The sequence below is a fragment of the Xylocopa sonorina genome, chromosome 7 (assembly GCF_050948175.1).
Source record: "Xylocopa sonorina isolate GNS202 chromosome 7, iyXylSono1_principal, whole genome shotgun sequence".
Classification (NCBI taxonomy): domain Eukaryota; kingdom Metazoa; phylum Arthropoda; class Insecta; order Hymenoptera; family Apidae; genus Xylocopa; species Xylocopa sonorina.
In genome coordinates, this window is record NC_135199.1 from 10528657 (window position 1) to 10548302 (window position 19646).

The following is a 19646-nucleotide window of genomic DNA, read 5'->3' on the forward strand; positions in this document are numbered from 1 at the left end:
CAAAACGAGGCTGTGGGGGGGCTCTCGCGGAAGTTTCTTCAAGTGGCGTGAAACAGCGTTACACGGCGCGATGTTCGTGCAGGGATTTCGCGGGAAGAATGCGAGTTACCGAGCTGTGACACGAACTGCCGTTGAACCGTGTTCAACGGCTGATTCGAACTGTTAATCCGCTTAGCGGAGGGGACTTAATCCGGTAGAATCGTTAGGAAGTTTGTCGGGGCCACGAATGTCCGAGAGACGAGCGGGTGAAATACGTCGGTCCCGACGGATTCGAGTCCGACGGGAGGAAAAAACACTTTGCCGATCGATGACCACCATAATGTCTTGTCGCTCCTCCGTTTTCTCTCCTCCCGTTTTGTTCGGGACGAGATTCTCCTCGTGTCCGAGATTACTTCCAGACGGCTCCTTTTTCCGCTTTAATTTTCTCGACCGGATAATGCCTGGCTGTTTTGCCCGCGACATCGGCATCCGAGCGGCGGGGAACTTTATTTATCCGCGGAGCGCCCGTTCGCCAACGTGTCAATAGTCTCAAGAATACTACGGAAAGTTTATTTCACGGTCCGGCTGTTTTCTGGGTAATGGAAAAAAAAAGAGAAAGGTAAAAAAAAGGAACGGAACGGTAGACGCGGTTCCAGGTACAACTGCAACGACCCGCTATTTTATTTTTCACCGCGATTTTGGAACCGTTCCAACGACTGTTTTTTTTCCACTGGCTCGCGAGAAATCGTGTTACGCGTATTTGCATGCAGTCAGGATGTTTGCTAACTTTCGGCAAAGGATCGCTGACTCATTGGTTCCGGGAACCGCGCGGATATTCCTCGAAATAAGAACGAAACGTTGCGAACCCGTCGAAACTCGACGAATTTATTGGAATCGCGAACAGGCGAGCAACTTGCTCAGACGGCAACCAATGCGTTTCCATCTCGTTATCAGCCGTCAGATCGTTTAATCATACACGCGAGTAATATCGAAAGCAATTAATTGAGTCATGGAGTATGAAATTGCTGATTAGAGATACCGTAGAATTTCTCTAGTTTATGGTGTTGATCCGGTGGGAAAAATTCCATGGAATATTAATTATAAGAAAAAAAACGTTGCATCGAACGTACCTGTGATACGTGAGAAGTTTCTAGGAGTTTGCTGCGCCCACGCGTCTCGAACGCGCGCAGGAGATGGATTGGCGTCCGCGTCCTGGAAACGGTGGCTCAAAAATCGTGGTGGTTCCCGATAAATATTCGATTTCTGGCGATAAATCGAGGAATAAAAATAGCGTGCGGCAGCGCGTCTGTATGGGCAGGCCAAGCGTGAAACGGCGAACACTTGTTAAGTGTCATTGTTCCTGGGTAGAGTCCGATTCGAACGTCAGATTATTCGGGTATTATTGAAAGCACGCCGTGCATGATTGCACCGCGCCGTCATGCATATGAATTGGCAAACAGGATTGCACTTTACACGGGAAAATGCATCGCGAACGATTTACGGCTGCTCCGTTCCCCTCTTGTCGATGCTCCAATCCTCCATATCGAGCAAGTCGCGTGCCGTCGTGTTCGCTTTTCCTGCCAATCGAACCGAGATCCTCCGTGCGCTTTTCCCACCGCCGTTTCAGCCACCTTTTTCGACCGAACGTTTCGGCTCCCGAGCAATATATTCCCGGCAAATGTTGTTGCTAAGAGCCGCTACGTGAGTCGAGTTCGCAGTCGTGCCCTCGTACGAATTTACCTTATTCTTCGACGATTTTCTGTTACGCTTTTCGCAATTTCCCCGGCCATTTCTACGGCGTATTGCTGCAACAGTGACTAAGCCAAGAACGAACCTGGAAATGAATGATGTTTGCTTTGTCTTCGAGCAAGAGGCGAACGAGAAAAGAAAAAAAAAACCACCTCTGCACTTATATCCCGTTGGCGAACAGTTAAATGGATCGAGAGCACGAGAGAGCACCGCGAGAAACCCTTGTAAATGACAGTTCACCTAAATTCCCTTCTCTTTGTGCTCCGTTACATCAACGACGCTGGCACGATCTCGTGTTGACAACTCTGAAAAATGTTCTCTCACGCCACCCCGGCTCTGGTCGATGCGAACCGAGCAAACGCGTTCTTAGCGATTGTTGGCGAAAGCTCGGGGACGGGGAAAAAAAAGCAACGCTCTGTTCGAAGTAATAGACCGTGGTGGGTAAAAGGACGCGTACAGATGCGTTGGCAGTGATCGTATTAATTAGACGATGATATCGCAAATTGAAATTCAATAACCGTGTAGCGAGAAGGGTCACTCTAGTATCGACTTTCACGGGAACGCATTCAGGTTCACGGGACGCGCGTACCACGCAATCACACGGTCGTGCCTTGACGTGTTCAGAAGCTTCGTGTCCCTCAGGAAAGTGAGCTCGTTCGTTCGAAAAAAAGCGAAGAAATTCAATCGAACTCCGCTCGTTCCTACGATCGCGAGAGTGCAAGCGTATTATATCCTCGAGATCTTTAGCAGGACGATAAATTCGCAGTTATCACGATCCCACGGCCCGAAAATCGACGGTATCGCCGATCTCACGGTCTGAAATTTGTCGCTACCGTCGTTTAACCAGACGGAAATTTATTGGTACCACGATTTCTCACCAGCAGTTTGTCGATACACCCGTAACGTCGCGACGCATGGTGATTCGTTGCGCTGTAATTTTCACGGCACGAAAGTTCATCGGTATCCTGGTATCGTAATTGGAAAGTTGCGGTAATAGCAAACTCGCGGAGACGCTGGAAACTCGGTAATGTCGCGAGCTTCGTGGCATCGTTGACTACCTTCTTCGGACGAGATATTTGCCCCCTCATTTTTTTTCAATGAACTAGGAAAACATGGTAATTACGCGGCAAGTAACAAGGTACGGGCAACTATATTGCACATTTTCTTGCTACATTTAACCTGGCATTTAATTAAACGCCTCGGCTGGGACATTTTGATTAACGAGGCGAAACATTTGTTACGATCTCGATCTAGGACAATTTCTTGGTATCGCGATCGAGGAAATTTATTTTCCCGTTACCCTTGAACGCGGAAATTCCGCCGATATCCCTTCGCGATCGAATCTAATTTTTTGTCATCCCGGCGACCGAAAAGAAACGAGATTTCGTCCCTGCCTTTTCGACACTTTCCGTCGAGTGATTTATGGCTGTCAGAGATTTATGTATCCGAGGCTGTATCGGCAATAAAACACCGACCCAGGGATCACCTGCGAAGAGAAAAGTTAGCTCAGTCGAGGATGGCCCTTTAGTCACGCCGATCCCCCTCAACTTCTCGATTGACAATGTCGATCGCGATTCTTCCCCGTTTTTAATCCATTAATCCGGCCGTGAATTAATATTAAATCCGTGTCCGAAGTCTAACTCGATTCGCTCGCGAAACGAATGTCACGTTCTGACATCGTGCTCGCCAGTTTGTCGCATTACGAATCTAATTAGTCGGCACGCTCGCAGCGTTCTACTTTCCGAAATACGATCTCCGTGATTTTCTTCTGCGCAGATGGAAGAGCAAAAATTGATTAGCCACGCGCGGAATGTGTGTCGCGACGGTATCAAAGGCGTCGTTAGAAAGTACGGTTCGCTATTAAAAACATACACGTGTTAAATCGCGTTACGTCAAAGAACGTTCCTTAACGTGGCGTGCGCGGCGTAATATTGGTAAAAATGAATTAATAAGCAGCGCAATTTCATTTAACGAGATCGTGCCTGGACGGAGTGTATCCTTGAGAATGCAGCAAAAAGTGAGCACCGCGGAATACCATGCGCGCTGCGAATTAGGCTGTACGTTTTGCAATTATTATGTCCAATCGACTTAATTCAACTGGCGCTAATCCGCGCAGGAACGAGATCGAAACCGTTCGGTGTCTACGCGTGAAATACGAGCTAAAGCGAGAGCAGAAAATCCGATTAACAAACCGAAAATTTCTCCTGCAAGTGAATGGAATTTGGTCCTTTTTTTTACTTGGTTTTGTTCGACGATTCGCAACGCTATCCGATTTACAAGGGATCGAATGAACATTTTTTCTCGAATATCGAGTATCTGACGGAAACTCCTGCCGCTTTCGATTGAACCGTGCAACTACGATCGAGGTATTTTGGAAAAATCCTGACAAGTGTCGACGTTACTTGGGTGCAACGATTGAAACACCGTTGTTGAACCGGTCGATTGTAAACCTTTGAACCGTGATATATTTAAATTCGACCACTCATCCTCCGGCTGCGTTTCGGTTCGTTGCGATGAAACAAAGAACGACGAGCATTTAACGTTACCGCTAATTTTTTCCTTGCGAACCTTCCGAAACAATGAAGAGGAAATACCGTGGTAAACTTAAACAACGTTTCGTTTCAACACTCGAAACTGGGTCGCGCAAACAATCCCGATATTTCCCGGATTGCTCATCACCGCGTTCTGAAAATGTACATTTCGAATACCGAGCGAAAACAGTCGAAAAAAAAGGGAGGGTGGAACTCCTCGTCGAACTTGTGAACAGCAGTCGTTCCGAAGTAGCGTGCTCGAATTGGTAACACACCGGTCATTCAGCGAACCATGGGATCCAGTTGGAATGGAGGCCAGTCCTCTTACTCCCCTTACACGGGCCCGACGTTACTCCAATTTCTCGCTTGTCTATCGTCCCCGTTGCGTTCGGCTGTATTATGAATTTCCACGACTATCCAGCTGGCGATTATCGATTTCACGGTGTCATCGAGCATAAATCACACGAATTCCGCCGTGTCGGGTAGATATACGTACGGTAACGATGACGAAGATTTTCACGCGGGCAAGTTCGGTGCAGGGGATGGCTCGAAATCGATTCGGAACGGCGTCTGAGACACCTCGAGTGCTGTGGAGATAAAAGTGCGGCCGCGTAGATGCATTCTCGCGCGTCCCAGCTGGACGAGGGTAGCCGTATTGCGAAACCGGTAAGATTTTACGACCGGTTCTCGCGGCCCGTAACTGCACACCCACGTGAACCTAGGGCGATAAATACGATTGTTTATTTGCCCGGGGTGCATCGATTTATCTGCGCGGCGCAGCGCGGCGAAAAGTCGATTAAAAAGGAGAGAAAAAACCGGGAGGGAACGAAACGAGTCGAAAAGTCGCCGATGTACGAACTTATCGAATAAATATCGCTTTTAACGCCCGCCCTTAACCCTTCGTCCTGATTCCAGTCCAGCTTTCCGTATTTCACACCTCGTTTCTCGGAACCGAGACGAACGCTCGGATGAATAAAGTATGCGGCCCTTCTTCCGATTCGTTCTCTGATTCCCTTCCTGATTACATTCTTCATAATTCAATCGACCCTTTCTCGCTTCCCGCCGCCGGTAAGGTAACGAAACAGGAATCCAGGATTCTTTATTCGCGTCTATTTATCGCGCGGCTTCCACCGCGATTTATTTATACATCCGCGTTCCTCGCGCTGGAAAAAGAATATACGCGACTGCTGTTTCGTCGAATCCGGCGATAAAGCAATTTTACAAAATCACGCTCGCAGCCGTGTTAACGAGCTCCGCGATGCTCTCGCGGGGCGAGAGACGGGGACGAAGCGAGCGAGCGAGCCAGCCAGCTCGTGACAGCCGCGAGTTTCATTTCATGGAAACGGAATAAATAGTGCGCCGGTATCGTAGGTGGGCTTGAGTGCGTTTGCATAAATCAGAATCGGTTTGTAACGCGTTGCAGAGAGGGAGCGTGGAAATTCCGGAAGGGTGGCGCCGCGCGACACACGCCCGGGGGCGAGCCTTTTCGAGGGAGATCTAGTTTTTCGGTGGCACGCTCGGGAATCGAATTGCATCGGCCGGCAAACAGGTCCGAATCGCGGTCACGACAAAAGCCTGTTTACACGGCGAGCTGTGCAAATTGGACGTCGCAGGGATTTTATCGGCCGATAACGCGGACGTCTTGGCGGTAAAGTGCCGTTCGCAAATATTACCCCCGCGAGGGAATCAATTTTTCACGCCACGCGCGCCATCGATGTTTGCGCTCCGCTTGCGCAATCCCTTATCTTAACGACGGCGAAACTGTTGCCCAAGTGGATATTTCCAGATCGAGAGGTCGGCAAGTTGAGTTACATTTTACGTACGTTGACGAAATAAGTGCGCAACGAGTCGGTGGTGGTTGCTAACAGCTGCTTGAATTATACGGTGGGCGTAAACGAATGGAAGGTAAGCCGGCGCGTCGAGTGGAAACTCGCTCTGTTCGTTAAACGCTCCTTTTTACCGGAAGTATTGTAATATTTTAATTACGAAGCGAGCTCGTAGGGTAGTAGGAGCCCCGTTCACTGCGTTCCAAAATAATTTTCACGTTACGTTGCGTTAGAAGTTCTTAAGAATCCTCGACGTTTAGAAATTTGCTTATCAGCGATGACCGTTGCGTAAATAGCTCGTTCTCTGTAATTACGTGTATCGTGTAAAAATGGATATTTAAACTGGAGTTTAGTCGACTGCTATCGCGCGAAGGACACCATTTCCGACGTAAAAAAAAACAGAGACAAAAAATACTTGACGCCCGCGTAACGACCGAACCCATTTTTCCAGGCGTTCGAGTAAAAAGCCGAAGCGTGTCGGCGGAAGGATTCTCGCGAGCCACGAACTCGAAGCGCCGAACGATTTTCGAGATAATTATAAGTACAAACTCGTGTAGTTTCCGGCAGATATTTATTTAGAGGGTGTTCGTTTTGGCTCGTTTCGGTGACCGTACGGAAACCATTCCGCCTGGATCAACTTTGGGGGGATGACCGAGTTCCTTGCACTTTCTACGCGAAAACCGGCCGACACTTCGGGCCACCTTCCGTGTACGACGAGCGCGGATGATTACGAAACTCTTGATAACGACGAGATTAGCAGTGCCGCGGGTCGAGAGAAATCCGCGCGGCAAGTTTGCCGCGAGGTTTGCTAATATCGACGCGACGGTGCACGCGTGAATCACCGGCGACGTCTTGATGTCTCAATTTCCGAAACGAGAGGCAGAAATTCTCGTTCTCCGATCCCTCCGTTCGGTGCCTCACGGCAAATATTAACCGGAAGGGGTGGCAGCGCAGAGACGCGTCGATAGAACCTCGTCGATTGCTCGAACGCGGCTCTTACCGGCGTTTAAATAAATTGCGGTCGCTTCTTCTGCCGGTTCGGGTCCGGTCCCACGTACGTCGTAAAAATTCCGTTGGCCAGGGACGCGGAAAAATCCGACGGCTAACAAGCGTCCCGTGTGAAATCTGGCTGACGGCGCTGCTTCTGGGAAAGCAACCGGCGAACTCGGACGTTTAATGGCGTTAATCGTCCCGCCTATTGCCACGGCTTGACCTTACCTCGGCTGTCGAACGCTTCCTGGCTGGTTCGTGGCACGCGAGCGCAAATCAATTCCCACGATGCTTTCACTCTGACCTAATACGTCATTATCGGCGCGCGGTGATCGCCGCGTGATAAACGATCGGCCGTCCGATAGGCGACAGTACGAACGAACCGGTCGTCAGCAACGGCGAAAGGCGCAACGGTACACTCGGGGGGTCGTGCACGACCCTCCCGTGTCTCTCGCGTCGAAGCGTGATTTTCAAGCGTCCAGGGGAACGGGGATTGTTTCTTTCTATTTTTCTGTTTTTTCACCGCGATTTCCGCGGACGAAGACCGCCGGTTGATTGGCAGGCGAAAAAGGTCACGAGACAGCGAGACAGAGGTTCAGCGATTCATTCCACTTTCTACGGAGGATTCCTGGCTCGATCGAGACGAAGGTGGTTCCTTTCTCGCGGCCCAGGGAGTGGTCCCGGTGATACCCGTCGCTTTAGACACAACGGACGCGTCCTATTCCTCGAACTTGACGGGGTAAGGCGCGTCGATGTCGGTCGAGTTTCTAACTCGTGACGTCGAAACGAGCGGAGACTCTTGACTGTTCGATGGAATCGTGGAGGGAGCGGGTGATATGAAATTTTGTAAAGTTCGAACCTTGACGGTGTAGAACATATTGATGATCGATTGGGAGCGATGTATCATTCTAGACAGGATCAGGTACGTTCGCTTGAACAAGGCGTACATACGTTTCAATGAGACCGAGATAATTAATTCCTGTCGGAGTACTTAGTATACGGAATACATTGGGTATCTTTAGCGATGAACTCATTGGACAATGGTGACTTCTTCAGAGTACACAGACGACAGTCGCTGAATACGATCTTAGAAAGCATCGATGGTAACGAGTTTATAAATCGAAGATTTTCTCGGGTGAAACGACGAGCGAACGTTTTAAATCTCGCTTCGAGCATAAATCGGCGAAGAAGAGAATCTCGCGGATTCGATCGCGCGTCCATAGATCACCCGCTCGTAGATCATTGTCCGGTGCAATATATCGACATCTCCGAAGGGCGATTATCGACGAGCGAACGTGTAAATCACGCACCACGACCTTCGACACCGTAATTTATTGGCCGCTACTCGGCCACGATGACAAGTACTCTTTCTTCTAATGTGAAAGTCTCCGCTGGTCTCCGCGACCGTGTCAGAGGTTACGCGTAAACGTGAATCACCGTGGAATCTATACGCGCATTCCAGCCGTTTCCTCGTAGAAACGGTGACGTTGTTTGAAAAATATTCGACAAACGAATACCTTCTCTCGGATCGTAGTCGTTCAACACACTTGCGAGCGCAAATAAAGCTACGAATCGAGAAGCCGCTCGGTCCTTGGAATATTCTTTCAAATAGATTTCGTCGGTCGTTAAGCGAGGCCGTTTCTTAGGCAGGCAACCATTCTTTTTTCATACGCAGCGGAGATAAAATCGAAGGTCTAATTTGATTTCAGCAGTAACAAAGGTGGCTCGTGGCAACGTGGGCAGAATTCCCAAAGGTCGAGCCCCAGCCCTAGTCGACTTCACCACACGCAGGAAGCAGCCACGCCTCACACAGCTCCTGTTTCCGTGAGTATACGAATCCCTCCGGAAATTAAGAATGTTTTTTTTCCCCCCCGTTTATCGCGATACTCTCGATCGCACCCTGCCGTACCACGCTCGTGGGACTTGTGTACCTCGTCAATTAAATCGAGACTATTTACCAATCGTCAACCCTAAATATTTCGAGCTCCTCTCCATTGTTATTTATTTTAGTAGAAGAGGAGACAAAAAGCGAGGCGACGGTATCGGGTGTTCCGATAACAAGAGGAAGAACGCTTTCAGGTGTTCTTAACAGTCGAAGATCCGCGCTGCTGCGTTTCCCTTGTTTCAAAAAGTTTCGCGGTCGATCCGCCGGCAGGCTCTGCTAACTTTCCTCCCCCGGAGGAAGTTTCGAGCGGCTCTCTTGAACTTTTTAGCCGCCTTACAGCGTCCCAGGCCACGATCGATAAAACGTTTCGCAGCGTACCCCGATTTCCTTAAAATTATCACTGACTCTGCGAGTTATTTCTACCTGGGGCTCCTTCTCTTACACCGTGTACAATATCGTACCCAGCACGCCTAGCTTTGCACAGTTATTTCGCGAACGGAACGCCGGTAAAGTCTCCCGATCTCGATCGACGTGCCAAAACGCGGAAATCTCGACCGTGCATCAGCGCAATATTTGAGTTACACGTCGTACGAATTTTCCATGTGTTGCCGCGTTACAATTTCCGAGTTGCAGCTACGCTGAGGGCAGAACGCATTACGACGCCAATTAATATCGCGGACGCTGTAATAAATAACAGCCAGAAGCTGTTCTCCTTGCGGTGCCCGTGCGACCGTCGCAGATAAATCTGCGAACATACAACAATGCGACAGTTGGTCCGGATAAAACGTCGCGGGGTTTAATTAACCTGATCCCAAGCGCCATGGGCTAGATGTTAAGTTTATCCAAGAAACCCGGAAAGAAAGACGGGTCTAACGTCGCTTTTATGAGCGTCTCGTCCGGCTTTTTAACCGGAACCATTTGCTTGGATCTCGCGCAGGGACTAGTCTGTTAACGAATCGCATTTTCATGTTAATTCTTCACGCGAAGTTGCAATGACAAGAGACAGAGACGGCGTGCAAGTTTGCTCGCAAAGTATAAAGCCGAGAACATGAAGGATCGCTGCCTCGCTTCGACTGGTAGTCGCAAACGGGATGAAAAACAAACTCGTGGCCGCTGTTTCGATTTGCTGCGCCGCGAAATCGTTTCGAATTATTCGGATCCTCGGGAGGGGTGGAACGGAAGCCCTGGCTGGGCGAGGTAGACGTTTCTCAGCTCGTTTCTCGGCTTCTCCTGCGGGAAGTCACGTCGTCGCGGGCACGACGACGATATCCGAGATTTGCATCTCCGCGGGGAATTTCACGATCTCACGGCACGGATCAACGGAATGCGCCGGTTCGTGTCGATGCTGGAGCACGAAAAGCGGGTCCGCCGGATTCCACGGATCCATTGAACGACGCGCGCGTCCCCCGCCGACCGGAAGCGTCCGGTCGAGATTCTCGCCGGAGGAAACCGAAGCTCGACGTTCTGACACCGTCACCGGGGTTTCTTCCGGGTACCACGGTGCTGGATGCGAGGCTGAATGGATCCACGGGCGCGGCGCGACGTCACGAACGGATTTCACTGCGACTCGACCGGTTTCTGGGACGATTATGATCGATGTCTTTTTCAGGATTCTATCCGGGAGACCGACGTGACGCGCGGTATTATTCGTCGGAAAAGTTCAATTGCCTGAAGGTAAAAATGGGAGAATCGAGAACTTTCCGAGCTTTTTAATCTTCCTCTAAGGGAAGAGTGCACTTTCAGAAACGATTTATGGCGTCACGGTTCAGTCTTCCTTTTGTCGGTCGTCGCACGACGATCAAAAGGCTTTTCAACGCGATCGCTATTGAGTAGATCTTCGTTACGTGCTCTTTTATGTCAATTAAGAGATTTGTTCGTGCCCAGGAGCAGGGAACATGCTAGCAGATAAGCGTAACAGACCGATAGACCGTAAAAATAGCCAAATCGATGATGTATATATAGAGTTGTAGAACGGCGTAACAGAATGGCCCCTGAAATTACCGTCGTTAAGATAATCTCGGGCGCAATCCGCGATACAGCTTACAATGGCGATGTCCACGGTTGCATCTAATTGTCAGGTAAACGCTTGTCTCTCGGTGACAGTGACCTGTGGCAGCAAACGTGGCAGATACAGTCGGTTCGATACGGCATTGTTGTCGGTAATGTTAACGAACCGGTGCGCGCTGTCGTCACTGCGAATGATGCATGTAGATCGTTGCCTGCCGCGATACTCGCAGCCACGTGTTACAGTGAAAACTGAACGACGCAATCGATACGTGTATCGACACGCTCCAATTCGAAGGTGAGCGCAATCGAAGGAGTTAATGAAATTCTGCCGGCTGTCCTGCGATCTTCCGCGTGAAACGACGGTGTCGATTTTGTCGATCGAAACGACCGGGACACGATCGCGCGCCGTTGAGATTCATTTTTTTAATTAATATCGCACCTACCACGATTCGTGTACGCGCGGAATCTGGCCAGAGAAATAATAATTAAAGAAGCGCGTGTTCGAGCGACTTGGTCGGCTAAGCTATCCAATATACTAAAAGCTCCAACCCCGTTACACGGGATGAGTTTAGGAACTGGGACGAGTCATAGCTGTTTTCTAAGCACGGATAGAAAAAAGTTGGCCGAGGGAAACGGTTCCACGGTTTAATGAGATCTACCTTGCTTTGACTGTATCTCCTCCGAGGACGCGAACCGCGATTGCAGTCGCCTTTTAGCGAGAAGTCGTTGAATCTTTTTCTTTTTTTTTTTCCATGTAACTAGATATTTCTCACCGTTTTCTTCCTTGCAAATTTATTTAAAAATGAAGGGTTTAAAGCGATAACTATATATGGGAGAATTTGAATCAAAGGCTATCGAAAGGTAATAATTAGGCGGTCGTTGGAAAATGAGAATAATTGAGATAGCTGGACGAATGTCAAGAATACAGAGACTGTCGTATGCATCGGAGCATTCGATGGTAATTAACGCTTCTGCTCGTATGCAAACGCGGTGCTGCATGTGCGTGTGCGTGCATTTAGGCCCAAGGCCTGAGACGTCACTGGCGCCAATCATTATTCACCCGACCGTTCTATCATCCGCTGCTTCCGCGGAGGAAATTACGAATCGCGTGTCTAAGCGATCGAACGTCTGACGTCTACCTTTGAAAATAATTTTGCCTCCAGTACCGTTCCACACCTTTTCCTTGACTGATGCTTAATTAACGATTCTGTGAGATATTCAAACGTCGAGCATCCTTTCAAGCAACCTTCGTTATTGACCAAACGTCACTCGTTCAAATTAACTTGTTCTACGATATCGTACGTCGAATCGGTTGCTCCGCGAAATAATTTTCGGTACATTCAACGCGTTTCTCGTTTGAGAGCTCCCACGAAACATTTCAGTGTTATCTGTATCACCGAATTTCGCGAAAATCGGACGAACCACGATTCAATCCGATTTTATGGGCAAATAGACGGGGCGTCGATTGATTTCTACCACCGTTAAATCAGAATTTCTTCCGGCAGAATAGCTTAACCGAATGCCTAATCGAGCAGAGATCAGAGTTCGTCCTGGATCATTTCGAAGTACCAAAATCGCGCACGGATGAATAATTCGGCGGTGACCTCGGTTACCTCCAATTATCGGTACCATGGCCACGTTAGGATCGAGTTTATGTAGGTTGGAGTCTGGTTCTGGTACACGTAAATGCTCTCAGAGAGCTGTTAATTAAGGTTCGAAACGGTTCAAAAATTCTGCTAAGCCCGAACAGTCCCACCCGGTCGATTCTCAGCCATCATTTATGATCGTCCCCGATTGTTCGTTCAACTCTGCAACGATCGGAAATGGGAAAGAGATTTTCTGTCTGACATGGAAATAGCCGAACGCGAATATAAATCTCTGAAATTCCCATTTGTATGAAAACCAGAACGGTATTAACGAATGATTTGAAATATAGGAAGTATTGGGCAATAAATACCGATCGAATTTATCAGCCTCGATTAATATTTATTGCGATAAATATATATCCCCGGTAACAATGTACGGCAGTTAATTCGATAACAGTTTCTAATGAATAGCAAATTATATGTAAGCTCTGCGCGAATTAATGTTAAATGCAACGATAACGCGAAAGCAGTTTCACGGTAAGCGATAAGACTTCCATCGTTTTTTCGAAAACCCGTATTTTTGGTACGCTCCGTGCGAAGCAGAGAGTGCAACTCACATTTTGCTCGTTGATTCGAGTCGTAATTTTAACTCGTGTATCGTGTAACAGAAGCAAACACACTGGCGATGCATATTTTCCAGTTGGTAGCAGCGTTTTGTATCCGAATTGGCCAGGTCGAGCGTTCATGAATTTGAATTTGAATGGCCGCTCGCGTACCCGGGATCGAGACAAAACCCAATATTTTCATTGACTGGCCATTTTGTCGGGCGTTTCGCCGCGCACGTTCGAATGTTAACGATTTTGAACTTTTCCGTTCCGCATCGACACGACGGACACGCTCAAGAAAGATCGAGCAGCGGCAGAAATGTAGCTCGATGCTATCGAACTTCTCGCGTCGACCTTAATTAAAAGTTTTAATTAAAGGTTAGCATGTAGGTACGGTATTTCTCTCTTTCTCTTCGCGGTCTATATGCATATTCAACGCTGTAAAACATTTTTGCGCGGTTCTCGCCACCACTATCCCGTATATTTCCTTAACGCTGGTATCCAGTTCTTGCCGCGTTGGAAGGCCGTCTATTCTAGCCTTCATTCGGAACGTTAATTAGAAAATTTGCAACTTTTCAACTGTTACGATCGTTACGATCGAGCAGCGTGATATTAACTAGAAACTATTCGTTCGATTCTTCGCAGAATATTTTTAACCGTAGCATCGTCAAACTGTTTAATTAGAAAAAGATACTTACCATATTAAAATAAAAGCTGTCTTGAATTTCTTAATATCATATTAAGAAAAGACAGCTTTTCTTAATATCAGAGTTAGATGATTCGAGCGTCGATTCGTACAGAACGATCGTGGTTCATCCAGCGATCCAATTAACCGACTTTTCTCCTCGCCGCAATATCCGAAACTGGGTCTCTCCACGTATCGTTGCGCCTCTTACTTTCCTGAAAATATTAAAGAAAATATTAGACGCATAAAAACGTTCTCTCTTTAACCTGCATAATTGAACCCATAAAAAAATGTCCGATACATCGAACGTCAAAGGGCTGACTCTTTGTCCCACGTTACAAAGTATAAAGAATGCGTTTGGAGTGGAGATTCCTCGCGAGAAGGGAAAGGTGGCCAGCGGAAAGGTCGGTGAAAGGGGTGCCGAGCGAGAAGGCAATGAAAAGGCGGTAAAATTGAAGGAAGCAGCAACTATTTGTAATTAAAAGCGCGAGACAATGGCATCGAGAGATTTCGGTGCGGTGGATTCTTGCGTTGTTCAGAGGGTACCAGTGACGCGGACAATGCCCGCCCTCGACGAGTCGAGTGACTTCTCGACCTCCCTTTGGAAACGGGGCGGCGGACAGAAATGTGGTCCGAGCTCGTTTAGAAAACCGGAAGGTGGATACACACCGGCGCGATCGATGCTCTGTTACCCCGCGCTCTGTGCTCGCTCCGACACCGGTAATTCTATGAAGTGGAACGATTCAGCGGGCGCATTTCATTGTGAACTCCATTATGCGTAACGTGGGAACCGTACCAAGTGGTGCAAACAGATTTCGACCAGCCATGAAACGTAGGACGGAGGAACTGGGAATAACAGACGTCTGTTTGAAATAAAAAGATAATCCTGCGCTTATTGGAAAATATTCTACGCACTTGTGCAAGAAGAAATTACAACGATCGGATATATAGTCCGGACAAAAAAGATACGGTACGAGGTGAGAACAAAAGGTTAGACGGGATATACGTTGAGAAGCGGTGAACTGCTTTTGAGCCGAGCTCGAAGAATAGCCGACCTGCTCCCCTATTTGTTCCGAGCAAGTGACCCAAAGGTTGACATCGCATAGATTTTGCCATGGCAGAATTCAGGTCGATCTGTTACGACGATAAACGTATTACGATCAAAAAGATATCCTTCCTTCGTTTAATTTCGCGATCTAGAGTCAACAGAGTTTATCTCTGCGGAATTTATAATCTATTAATTAATGTCGTGGAAGTTGTGTTTCTTATTTCGAAAGAAAAATGTCTCTAATTGGATTTCCCCCTTAATGTGCCGCGTGGATAATTAAGTAACGCGTTCATAGCCGTAAACGGACGAGCGTTTTATTAAAATAATAAAATAGAGAAGCTAAAACATCGCTGCGGCAGATCGATCTTAATTAGCAAAACATCGTGCCTGCTGAGTAGACCAACGCAGAGATATAATCAAGCTTTGTGGCTCCGTGCCATTTATAACCCTTTCATTTCCAAGTTCCCAATGCGAACGGAAACCACCGCGAAATTATTGCGACACACGAATTTTTGATCGTTACATCTGTAAACGGGAGCAAACTCCATCGATAACAGTGGCTGGTTGACACCATTAAACCTTGCTAATAATATTTCACACAAGCATCGTTATCGGTAATTTATACAGAGCGTCTTCCGACATTGAGGTACAATCGGAAGAGGGATGATTATTCAAGCAAAAGTACACACGATCACTCGCACAGTTCCAAAATCATTCTGCACTGTCGCTATTAATACAAATTCCTTCTATTCAACGCGTTTAAATAATCATTTGCAAGTGGCTGAAACCGATAATCCTGAATCAGTGAATGAAACGAATACCATCGATGTAGAAACTACTTGCTTCCTACACGAATCGCGAACCATTAATACGTACCATTATGAATCGCATCCCATTATCGATCCTCGAGGAGAGGAACTCTAGCAGCCCCTCTGAGGCGTGAATGGAGGCACAGTGACCCAGACACGGCGCGTAACATTGAGCGCGGTCGGCTTACGAAATAATTCACTAACAAGACACGTTTGACGGCGAAATATCCTTCGATCGTAGGCTCGTGTCGGCGAGCCTGTTCAGCTAGGTGCGATCGAGAGCGTTCGTGCGTGTCGAATCATGAGAAAAGCCAGACAGCTGAGGCAACTTTCCCGGGGCGCGAGGTTATCGGCTGGTTCTGTTGTATCAAACGTTTCGATCAGACGCGTGGGGCAGGAGAAACGGGAGGAGGGCATCGCGCAATTATGCGTCAGCAGCGTGTAAAATGATTTCGATTATGTTTCCGTTGCAGCCGCTGCACGATCAACGCTCGAGCGCGTACCCCGGGAAGGAGAGAAGACGAATCTCTGGGCTGAGCAAGGCGCAGAGGCGTATCAAAGCGTCGAGCACGCCGGCGCTCTTGGACCGTGATGTGGAAAGGTGAGTGGGTTATTTTTGAATCGCTCTTCGCTATCCATTCGGTTCGGCAACCACCGTGCTCCGTTCATCTAACGAAATCTAAATCTACCTTTCTGTTACTCGTCGATATTCTTAATAGTATTCAAGGGCTAAAATTTTGATTCTATATTAATGTCGAATTAACATAATACCCCCAACTTTGGGGGTCGATTTCATCCCTTAAACGTTGATCACTGCTATTAAAAAATGTACTATGTTTGTACTATGTGCGAATGTACTATGTTTCGATAAAATCGATGAGTAACACGCAGGTAGGTTTGATTTGAAATTTCGTAGAACCGTTCACCAACGCGAGGGAGAAGGCGTCTCGCCACGATTCCGCACCCTCGTCTGAACGTTCCGCATCTGCGATCTTTTCGGATGGCCCAGGTGCTCTGTCCGAGGCCGTTGCTTCGTTCCACCATTTATTTCGGCGATCGTTACTCATCGTTCGTTTTTTTCAAATATTTCCAATGGAATTCTTCGCGGCTGACGGAGATGCTTTGTTTTTGCGAAATTTCTTCTTATAGTCTGCGCGAAAATAGCTCGCGGTCGTAAACCTTTTCAGAAATCGAAGTGAACGTATTTCGATAGAAATGGGAAGGTTTCATCGAGGTTAATCTTGGTCACCGTTTGCGTGCAGATTCAGTTAGACCGCAAACGTTTTTCTCGATTTCAAAGAAATGAATCGGGAATTTTCATTGAAAATTTCTCGGGATATGTGCTCGCGATTTCCGTTTGTTCTATGTCGGCTTGTCTCGCATACACAGCTGGGGTGCGGCAGATAAGCTACGGAACCTGTCCGTTTCGTGTCTCGTAGGCTTTGCACGGAGAGATTTCCCTGTTTCAGGGAGCCGTGTTTGCCTTGGACGAAAAATATTATACGGGCAAATATTGGAGGAGCGTACAGTTTACTTTCTTAGCATGGGACGGATGCAAATATAGGAAACGAGGCATTTATATATTTTTAATATACGAACTTGTTTGAGAGAAACAAGTTAACTGCCTCCTCTTTTCTGGCCCGGCGTATCCTTTGTAATGTAATACAATCTAATGAACGAACCGTCGTACAAATCACTTGGTGCGATCTCGGCAGCCGGAGTGGAAGTGCTCGACGTGAAATTAAAGAAAAAGCAGGAGTCTACCCGTAGAAAAAAATTAGAAAATTATAGTTCCAGGATTTAGTGAAAGTTTCTCAGTCGATTCGTTTCATCGAAGTGCCTCGTAAAAGAAGCAAAAAAAATCTTCGTTCGAGCTTACTTACCAGGCACAGCAGATTCGTGTGCGGCAATCTAATATCGGGAAAAGATTGTTCAAACCGTGGCGAAGTCAGAATGCGTTACCCCGACGTGAGCAGCAATTTCCACTTTGCTAGATTATCGACAGCTCGTCAAGAGTTAAAAATAGGTTGAGGACAAAAAAAAAAAAAACAGCTGATCGAATAGCCGGGCATAGATCAAAGGTTCCCGGGGTGATCGCGTTCAGGTTCGTTTGAAGTGGCTGCCTCGTGCTTTCCAGCTTTCCATCGTGAACTCTTGATCCCTTCAGCGTGTCTCGCAGCCGGGGTTGTTTGCCGAGGCAAGAATAAAGACGTTACTCCGAATGACCCGGCTCGGCTCCATCGACTTTGTACCTGGACGAACATTCATCCGGTCGTTGCTCTAATTACCAGCTGAATAGAAAATCTCTAGCGACATCCCCCTTCAATTTCACGGAACCGTACATTCGCTTCCGGTCTGTCTCACCCCCAAACAACCCTCATTAATATTTAATTGTACGACCGATTCAACGTCTCTTGCTGAAAGTAGTCCTGAAATAATCGATCTCGGTACATAATGGTGCCCCTTCGTTATTTTCACGCTAACGATCTGACTTAACCGCGTTATTAAACGTTTTTTATATGCCCATTTATTTTTTTCAATCCGTTGCTAAAATCTTTCCGGAGATTTCATCGCGCGACTAAGTTAAAGTCGCATCGAGCCGGTATAATTTAAGGGAACATTAATTTTGTTCGTTTCGGAAGTTCTGGCAACTCGCTAACCCCAACAATGAGACGCTCGGCATTATTCTAATTTGAAGTTTTGGGGAATAGCGAGAGTTCCCTTTCCCCGACTCGCGCGCTCCGTTTGCGCCGCGAACTTCCTCTTGTTGGGGCTCCCGATGTTTCGCATTTAAAATCCAAGACGATGTAACGAATTAAAAAAGGATAAGAAAGAGTTTCCTTCGGGCGGAATTTAATTAAAAGTTCCTTAATTTCGATGGAATTTCTCTGAATCAGTGACTGCAGTTTTGTTTTTCGAGTGGAAAAATCTTCAGATACAATTTAAACTCAGTAAATTCGAGTTTCCTGGAAAATAAAATTATTTTCTGACATTGTTATTTAATACAGATTATTTGATAATATTAGGCGAATATACGCGAGGTGTTTCTTTTGACGGTGAACGTTATATTTTAATATTCCTCGACTCCATCGCAGCCTCGGTTCATCTCGCGCCTCATGGAAACAAGAAACTTTACCCTGAGCTCCCACGGGCGTAGAAAACTTCCTACTTTCCGTTAATCGTGTGAAAGAGTGATGAAGTTTCTCTTTATCGCTGTTACTTTGGACATTTCCGAGCTGCGTCGAAAATTTCTCAACGCTACGCAGGTATAATCGACGTAAGACAATAATTTTCGTTATAATAAGGCACTGGAAAGTGATCCGTGATCCGAAGGAGATAGGTTTCACTCTATATACAGTTACTTCGTCTTCGCAAGACGAAGGAGATCGAGGCTGAACTTGTAAGTGATCGATGATCGAGAAAATTAACGATCGATTTCTCGTCAAAACAGTACCGAGCTCGTTCAGGCGCCCACGTAGTACCCACAAAAGTTGAGTACCACCCACATGTATGAGCGCTAGATTTGTACACCGTCCGATAAAAAGGAAAGTTATCGTCTGTCCGTGCCACGTGTCCGGCTCCGTACAACTAATAAATCAAGAAAACTGCACGAGAGTGTGCCGAGCGGCCTATACATCATGAAAAATAATAGTATCCCAGACGCGAGCGTAGTTTTCGTGCTTCCGTTCGGCAAAACTTTCTACAAATTTTCATCGCAAAAATTTAGATGTATGCCAGATTACTGGCTTTTAACCTCTCCTTCTCTCTCTCTCTCTCTTTCTATGTCTCTTTTATCTGATTAGACAAATTATTTGAGAAAATCGAGGAGCGATACGTAGATGCGTTGCAAAATTTTGTGCGACCTACAATTGCTACACAGGAAGTGCATTCGCGAGTTGCTGTTTATGCAACACCGTGTTCCCCCGCGTTTTGCCTAGTTCGTTAA

The 19646-nt window shown here is 47.2% G+C and overlaps 1 protein-coding gene across 1 annotated transcript in view; it reads left to right on the top strand.

Moving 5' to 3' along the window:
- Rhogef3 (Rho guanine nucleotide exchange factor 3) overlaps window positions 1-19646 on the top strand; it is a 117832-nt gene that overhangs the window by 87462 nt on the left and 10724 nt on the right. The window contains exons 9-10 of the mRNA XM_076898667.1: window positions 8785-8899; window positions 16174-16301. Coding sequence (XP_076754782.1) covers window positions 8785-8899; window positions 16174-16301 — 243 coding nt within the window. The remainder of the gene's footprint in view (window positions 1-8784; window positions 8900-16173; window positions 16302-19646) is intronic.